This window comes from Manis javanica, chromosome 8 (genome assembly GCF_040802235.1).
Source record: "Manis javanica isolate MJ-LG chromosome 8, MJ_LKY, whole genome shotgun sequence".
NCBI classification, from domain to species: Eukaryota; Metazoa; Chordata; class Mammalia; order Pholidota; family Manidae; genus Manis; species Manis javanica.
Window position 1 is genome coordinate 10,466,410 of NC_133163.1, and position 8,996 is coordinate 10,475,405.

General features: G+C 50.0%; 1 protein-coding gene across 1 annotated transcript; it reads right to left on the reverse strand.

Annotated features, from left to right (window-relative positions):
- Positions 1 to 8,510, reverse strand: CCDC197 (coiled-coil domain containing 197). The gene is given in 7 exon segments (XM_073241928.1): positions 1 to 3,635; positions 5,044 to 5,205; position 5,701; positions 6,660 to 6,718; positions 6,721 to 6,752; positions 8,039 to 8,084; positions 8,087 to 8,510. Coding segments are annotated over 7 exon segments (471 nt in total). The 5' UTR covers positions 8,145 to 8,510; the 3' UTR covers positions 1 to 3,522.
- Between the last annotated feature and the right edge of the window lie 486 nt (positions 8,511 to 8,996).

Here is an 8,996-nt window from a genome sequence, read left to right on the forward strand (position 1 = left end):
TGAATAAAGCCTTTTATTTTCTGTTCATAAAAGTGAACCATGCTTATCGCAGAAACTGAAAAACTACACAGAAGTATAAAGGAGAAAATTAAAAATTAGAATCTTACCATTCAAAGCTAACCATTGCCAACATGGCAGAACAGTGTTCCTAACCGCTTCCTACATCACAGCGTCCCTCGGAGACACAATTCAAGCCCACCAGGTGGACTGGCTCCCACATGCCAGTGATTCTTGGGTTGGAGAGAGCATGGAATTTGAAGTGTGCAGGTGTATCTGACAGCTATTGCTGTGATGCTGTGTAACAACCCACCTCAAACTTTACTGGCTTACAATTATGAGCATTTATGTCCCACTCAGGTGTCTATGAGTTGGCTGAGGATTGAGTGGTTTCAGTGGATCCAATCTGCAGGATGGATCCATGTCTGCTCCACATGGCTCCCATCCCCCAGGACCAGGGGGCTCCCAGAGGCACATTTTCTTCATGGCAGAGCTCGTGGGTGCTCAGTTCAACTGCACAATCATGTTTTAAGCCCCTGCTTGTGTCATAATTCACTAACATCCTACTGGCCAAAGCAAGTCACATGGCCAACCCAAAGTCAAGAGGTGGAGATGAATACTCGGCCCCCCAAGAGCCTCTAGCAAGTGTGGATGTAGATACCACCATAGGGGGGTGGAGACTTGGGACCCCTAATTCAATCTGCCATACTAGGGGGGCCTAATACCTCCCTCGTCTCCCAGGGTCAGGATCCTCCCACTTAGAAACACTGCTTCATATAATTTTTACCAAATGAGGTTTATATTCTACTTTTTAAAAATCTGTTTTTTTCTGCTTAACTTTACATCCTAGAGATATTTTCTTTACATTAAATATTTTTTAAAACATATAATTTAACAGCTGCAAAATTATAAAATCATAAGATTTGGGCATTGAACTCTTCCTCTGAGTTATTTATTTCTAATTTGGCCTCTGTAAATAACAATGTGGTGACATCTTTGTTGGCATCTATAATGGACATTTCTGACTTTGCTCGCTCAGCACCAGGTTCCACCTCACTGTGCTAACAGTAGCCTGATGTCCCTTTGAGGGAATACCTGTCCCCTTCTTTCAGTCCGTGTAGTTCATGTGGCACCCACCATGGGCTCCAGGGTAATGACCTCTAGCCATGAAAGTATTCCACCTCATTTACACTAAAAAATCTGAGCCAGACCCAGCTAATCAGAGTATGGAATTCACTAGTTACAGAGATTCAGGATGGACCCACCAGGCCTGGTCAGTGAGGGACTTGTTTAAAGCCAGGCATGTGACCAAAGATGATCCAATCAGAGTGAACCCTGGGACTGGTCCACAACTTCCTGGAAAAAGATATTCTCTCTTTGCCTCTGACTTCAACTTCTGAGGATGCAGGGCTGACATTGCTGTCAGTCATCCTGTTTACACTGAGCCTGAGAATGGAGCTGATATGTAGACTAGCAAAGCCTAGAGACCAAGGACTGGATTCTGTTGACACTGAGCTCCTTAACAAGCTGCACCTAAAGCTAAAATCCTTGGTCTTACACATTTATAAGCCTCTTCTTGGTTTAAGCCATGTTGAGTTGGGCTTTCTTGTCAGTTTAAGCCAAATAGCTCTTGTTTTACTAACGCAAATGTATTGACCTAGAATTACCACACCAAAGGACGGAGCATTTTTCAGCCTCACGACCTCTTATAAAATTGACTTTCAGAGAGTTTATGTCAAACATTTTCACAGTGTTGGAGAGCCTATCTTACAAGGATTAGTGTATTCATTTAAATTTTTTTGATGAGCAGAAAGTATATGGTTTAGTTTTATTTTTAGTGAGGTGAAATATTTTTCATGTTGATAGGCCATTTTTATTTATTTTTTAATTTGCTGAATATGAACAATTGATGTCATTTTTTTTTTTACTTTGTGAGAGTTCTTTAAATATAAAAATAGATGATCCTTTTTCAAATTTCTTGCTATTTTCCCACAGTTGATTGTCTTTAGATATTTTGATGTGTGCTGAGGAAGATGCATTTTTAAGTTTTATGCAAATTATTTTCAGGTGTCACTTATATTGCTTTCATGCTTCTGAGTTTCTTCTCAACTAAAGACCAGGTAAATGTGGACCAGATTTTCTTCTTTTTGACATTAGGTACCTGTATATCTTACCCTGCCACTGGAGAGTCATCTACATTGGAGCTATTTGGGAACCTGTTCAAAATCCAGATTTCTGGGCCCCACCCCAGAATCAGAATCTGAGGATAATCTGTAGGTATCTCCATGCTTAGCAAGTGGCATAGGTGGTTTTGGTGAATGTAACACTTGGAACACCACCCCACAAAGGAATTGGAATATACTACAGTGTATGGTGTGAAAAAGGATGTAATTCGATTTCCTCACCAAATAGCCAATTTTCTTAGCATCAGCCATTTGCTAATAATCCAACTCTCCCAGAAGGGTTTGTAGGAAGAATTTTCTCACACTTGAAGTTGTTTAAAGCTGGAATTTTTTGGTCGGTAAGGAGCTCTTCGTCTCTGCTCCCCTTTGTTTAATACTATTCTGAAGATTTGACCCGCTAACTTAGCCTCCTTTATTATATTTAGCTTTCCTAATGAATTCAGCAGCTGAGGCCTACTGCACACTACCCCCCACCTTTCCTCCCTCTGTGCCTCTGATCCTCCTCTCCCAACAGCACCTGGAATATATAACAGATCTCTGTGTTTGTTGACTGAATAGCAGCCTATTTCATGAAACTCCCCTTGGAAAGTTAATTTGCGGACTCACCACCATTTGCAGCTCCTCAGTTGCTCTTAACTTTGACCTAAATCACCTAAACTTTCTTACCTTTTTTCCTAAATCAGTTAACATCAGCTGATCTCCAGAGGTGAATTCTTTTCAGGGCTGCAGTAGTTGATTTTACCCCAATGACACAATAAAACTAAACCAGTGCCTTCCAGGCAGACAACGCTTTTCCAACCTTGATGTAAGAACATCGGACTGGAGCAGGGGTCTCTGGCCATGGCTTCGGCCATGACTTACTCTTTCTGAACATCACTTCTCTCATCTGTGAAATAGATGTGGGTAAGAATCAACCAATATTTAGGAATACCTATTCCAGGTTAGGCCCTGGGCTAAACACTGCCTGGCAATGATCAGAAACATAAGAATCACTGAAGATGGTGTGTAATAACCTCTCACTTACATGTCATTATTTTATAATTAACCCAAGCCTTTTAGAAGGATTGAGTAAGCACCCAGCTATGCCAGGCCCTGGGCCTGGGTTGGGGGATCTCTGCTCTAGCTTTTGGTAAAGCCCAGTCCTTAACTACCCCTGGCCTGTTTTCCCATCTGTAAAATAATGTCTGCACCATCTCAGAGAAGCCCTTTGAAGGCTAACGGTCGCCCAAGAGAGGTAAGTGACTGAGTGGTGTGTGTGTGTGTTTGAGGATGACAGTTACTGAGGAGACAGCAGGCCCCTGTCCTGCTCCAGCTCCCAGGGCCAGCAGTGTGGACTCACATCCTAGCTGCCCATGTCTTTCTGGTAAGTGACACCATGTTCCAACTGCCACCACTGCTCCCGCTTGCGGTGACGCCTCCTCTGCAGCTGATACAGCCGGATCTTGAGGGTCTGCAGTGAGAGGGGCCGGGTCATCTGGGTGCAGCAACCCCTCCTGGGGCATCTGCCCTCAGCCTTGTCACAGGAGCTCACTGCCCAGGGTGGTCTGAGTGGGGATGGGATGGGGGAGGGGCAAGTTCTGGGTGTTTGAGGCCATTCAAGGCTCCAGGAGATGCAGGAAAAGGCATGTCCAGGGTTTGAATATGACCAGCCCCTGGAGCTGCTTTTCCTCCCCATAACCAGAGCCAAAAGTCTGTGCCCTTCAGGTCGCAGGGGCTGCTGGGAACACCAGAGAGCAGGGCTGTGAAAGGCCTGCCATGGCCCAGGGCTGTGCTGGGCATGGTCCCCCAGCTCAGCCCTGGGGGCTGTGCTTGGGGGACCTAGGACCATACACAAGGTCCTAGTTTCTTTGTCTTGAAAATGGGAAGAATTGCATGACTTGAACCAAGGTGCAAAGTTTAAGAGGGCATCAGAAAACTCAGTAATTAAGTAATGTTTTAATGCAGTGTCTGTAAAAATCAAAGTTAATGCAAAAAAATCCATACTGAGCAAAATATTAAGGATAGGCTCTATCCCTGCACTTGCCCGCTCACGTCATACCTACCCTAGTGTCAGTCCTAGTAATTAAAACACCAACCTCGAGGTGCTGGGGTGAGATTTAAATGAGATAAAGCATGTGTAAATGCTTCTCAGGGGTCCCATCCTATAAAGGATCCCATCTCTAGGTAAAAAAAGGTACAGAATGGTGTAGGTTTTCAGTACTGCCACTAGAGGGCACAGACCCGCTACAAACGTCAAGCAATGTTGCTACGCAAGAGTCGACTGACAGGTCCGCCACCCTCTATGTGTACTCTTCCCCTCCGAGTCCCCAGACCCCACTGCAGCAAGCAAATTCATCATTCCACGCCTTTTGCCGGGGCAGCTGCTTCTGTCTATCTGTCCTGGTGAAAGTTCTATTCATTACAAGATTAACCAAAAAGGAAAGAGAGATGACTTTTTAGGGCAGTAACTTTGTAACAGTTTAGGTTCCTTGTCTTACAACAGACGACCACTTAAGTTGCACTGCCCTCATTGGACAGCCTAGAAACTGAGGTTCAGAGCGGGTACAAACTTGCCCAGGGTCATGCAGCCAGTCAGAGGCTGAGCTGGAATTTGAACCCTGGTCTATCTGAATCCAGGGCTTTTCTAGCATAAAGAACACTTTTTAAGCATAAGCTGAGCCTCAGGAAAAACCCCAAGTCAGCCAGTCGAAGGGGAGAGAAAGGGATATAGCACAAGGCTGTGGAGTGACAGCCCCACCCACACTGCTCAGCAGCCCACCACGGCTCCAGATCTTCCCCGGGGTGCAGAGGGTAGAGGCCTTCTATGCCTCCAGTTCTGCGGGTCAAGGGGAGAGGGCCAGACTTCAGGCAGCTGCTTCTGGGGTAAGAGCCCTATGGCCCCCCGCTAGAGACTCCAGGCTCTGACGGATGGCCTTGGTCATCTTGGAGAAGACCTCTAGTTGCTTCTGGGTGTTCTAGCTGCCTGTGAAGAGCTTCCCACAGTGTTCCGCCATGGCCTCCACCAGGGACTCCTCTGACCCCTCCCCTTCGCTGGTGCCCGTGGAGACAGTGCCATGGCAGGATGGGTGGGCACAGCGGGCCCCCTGTAGTGGGTGGTGCCGATAAGGTGCATGGGGCTTCTGCTGTTGTGCCAACAGTCAGGCTGGGGCCCCAAAGCTGAGAGGCACGGACGGTCCTTCAGAGCTTACTCCAAACAGCAGGACGGGCCAGCCCCATCCCCTGCCTCTTGTGTCTTCAAGAGAATCATCAACGTTTGAAAGGCTGCCCAGCAGCTAAGGACAGGATTCTAGGTGCAGGCTGCCCAGTGAGGCCGGAGACTGCCCTTAAGGACAAATTGCTGATTATGAGAGCCGACAAAAAACGGCCAGGAACTGTTGCTGCCCTGAGTGACAGGGTCCCCAGCTTTGGTGCTCACTCATTCTGGATGGGTTGGACAGGGCTGAATTACTGAATTAGGATGGCCCCAAACTGGGAGGCCACCAGAAGCAGTACTGGTTGCTGGGTCCTGGCATTCGAGCACACTGGACCTCACATCCCCAAACCAGGGCTGTGGCTCCAGCCCACGTTTATGCTCTTCCCTCCACTCACAGAGCTGTTCCCCTTTGCTGAATTCATTTGAGTTCCATGAGAGGCTACCTCCTCTGTGAAGCATTCCCTGAACTCCAGGTCAGAGCTTGAGGCCCCCACGGCTCTATATTACTTACTGCAGTGGCTATAAAGTCAGACCAGAGTCTGAGACCCAGATCCCCCACTTTCTGGCTGGGCAACCTTGGGCACGTTCCCTAACCTCTCTGAGCCTGGGCAACACAGTTCTCAGAGGCTTGTAAGAAGGGATAAAACAGCTCTACTGAAGTGCTTATCATGGAGTATATATTTAATAAATGGCAATATTTATTTTTACTATCAAAGATGAGGTCATAATGATAATGATAATAAAAATATGTGTGTGTCTCCTTCTCCTTCTCCTAAGACATTTCCAGCACTTATAACGGTGGACTCCGGTACAAATCATTATAAAACAGAACAAAACCCAAAACCCATTTCAGATGTCTGCGTAAATTTAGTTGAAAATAGCAAAAAAAAAAAAAGCAAGGTCATGGCAAATGAAATAATTGTAATGACAGCCAACATTTACTGTAATGTCAGTTCCATGCAGGTGTGAGAGCACTAGCTCAACCCCAGGCACGGTGCTACATTCTTACAAAGGGTGAGTTTGTCCCGTCCACACAGCTGTTGTTGTTCCCACTATACAGATAACTGTACATGATACGCTATTCAGATAGACACCAGGACCATGCGAAACTGTCACGGGCCCCACTGGCAGAGCCGGGCTCACTGGCAGCCTGGCTCAGCACCTGTGACCCCCCCTAACCCCTGTGGCATCGTCTTTGTGGATACCCATTCTGCAAATGGGCTCAAGCCTCCATGAGGTCACAGCCATGCCCAGGGACTGTGAGGGGACAGGCTTTCTGAGGAGGCTCCTTAAGTACCTTTGGAGATTTTCTCAAGAATCTTAATCAGATAGTCTTCAAAAAGCGATGTTTCTGCACCTCTCTCTCCAGCTTCCTCTGCCTGTAGAGACAGTCAGTGGTGGCAGGAGCCAGACACGAGAACATGGTCTGGAGGCTTCCAGGTCATGACCCCCTGAGGCTGCTCTCTGAAGATCTCCTGCCCAGACACGCCCTGGGCTGGCCACTCACTGCCACCTGTGGGCCACTGAATTCAGCCTTTCCACCCCCATTTTCCTGATGAGAAAACTGAGCCTCAAACTGGTCAGAGGGGTGCTGTCATCAGGCCACGAGAAAGGGGCTCAGGAGAGAGCTGGGTCTTTCTGGCATGGGGGTCTGTGAAGCCTCTGCTGGAGGCTGAGCAGGTGACAGCTGGCCCGAGCCCCTACCAGCTGGTGACCTGGCCAGGTGCTTCACCTCTCTGTGCCGGGGTAGCCCAGCTGCAAGGAGGGTAATGAGAAACCCTTCCCACAGGTTGGCTGGGACCATGCCTGGGGTGCCCAGCACCCTGGGAGCACTCATTCTGAGGTTGGGGGACTCAGGAGCCCCCAGAAGGGAGAAGGCCGTGTGCTGATGACCAGCCATGCTCAGCTCTCAGGGTGAACCCCTAAGCAAGATGGATCTCCAAGGGGTTGCCTGCTCTGGACGCAGTCAAGATGCATAGTCAAGGGCAGAGGGCAGAGCAGGGCCTGCCCTGGCCAGCTGGCTGAGCCAACAGAGGCTGTGTGGGTCTCTCTGAGTGACCACCTAGTGACCCAGGACAAGCTACTCTGCCTCTTGGGCCCCAGTTCCCCATCCCTACAGTCCCGAAAATTACCTGGAAAAAATTGTCTTTCTCCACACATACCATGTGGCGCCCTGGGAGCCACGGCGCTAAAAGCCTTTCTGGGGCCAGGAATCCCTCATAGAATCTGGTGGACGGGTTGGACCTTTTCTCCATCAAATTGCTCTGACACACCCTTTCACACCTCGCTCAGGCTTTCATGGGCACCCTGAAACTGAAGGGCCACTCACGGGGCAGGACCCAGGGCCCCCCCAGAGCCAGGTGGCAACCGCAGAGGGGGTTTTAGAGGGGCTGAGCTGGCAGACACTTGGGGATAGCCACCCACGGCCCTGCCTTCATGGTGGGAGACGAAGCCCATGGAGGGCCTGAGACCAGCCCAAGGTCTCAGGTCAGAGGGTGGGAGCTAAGCCCCCTGCCTCCCCACCACTCTGCCCTCCTCATCACCCCACTCCTCGTCCTCTCCCTGGCCTCGCCTCCTCAGGCCTTTTTGCTCAGTCCCAGCTACTTAGCCCAGTAGGGGGTGGCACTGGGGCAGGGGGAACTGCAAGGCCTGGGACAGCTCGTACTTGGCCTGGAGCTGGCGGAGGTCCTGGGACAGCACCTGCAGCCCCAGTCCTTGGTGCCAGGACTGCTCGGGCCAGGCCCCTGGCTCATGTCCTCAGCCCCCAGCATTGCCCCTCCCTACTGTGCTGGAGGCCGAGGGCCGAGGGGGCCAGGCAGGAAGAAGATGGGTGGCCACAGCTGTCTCCCCAGGTCCCCCAAACTGTCCGGAAGCCAGGTTACATTCCCACTTCATAGGAAAGGAAAGAGAGACTCAGGGGGGCCTGTGACCAACTCAGGTACTACAGCACGACTGGATGAGGGCCTGGGGGTCACTAAATTCACAGTCTGGGGTCTTTGAGCTGGGAGCCCAGCTGTGAAGGAGCCACATTTGCCTTTCTGTAGCCACTCTGCTACCCTTGCCACCCCATAATGGGGATGGCCCCACCACCACCAGGTCCCGAGGGCCCTGGGGCTTCCCAAGATGCCGCGGGCTTCCAACAGGGGTGGCTTCCAGCAGCATTCAGGAACAAGGCCTCAGGCCGGAGGGGTGGCTGGTTCAGAAGACGGGCCAGTTGGCAGGAAGCACCTTTGTCATCTGTGTCTTCCCACCCATCCCTCCACCATGCATTCATTTAATCAGCATCACATGCTTTGGGTGTACACAGAGCTTATCGAGCTGGAGTGAGAGCGAGACAGACACTTGCAATAAGGTCGTGGTCAAGGTGGAAGGGTGGCCTAGTTAGCCGGGAGTTTCAACACAGCCGTGCAAAGAGTTCACCTCTGTCTGGTCCCCAGTTATGGCCAAAAGGAGAAGAAAGTATCCCTATGCGTGCCATTTACTGGCCAGCTGCCAGGCCAGCCCCAGCATATGGGGGGAGCAGGAGAGAAGGAGAGCAGCTCGTGGTCAGCCTCTCCCCGTGCATGGAGATCAGACATGGGCACGTGAGCATATGGAGGAGGACGGGGCCCAGCTGACTCACT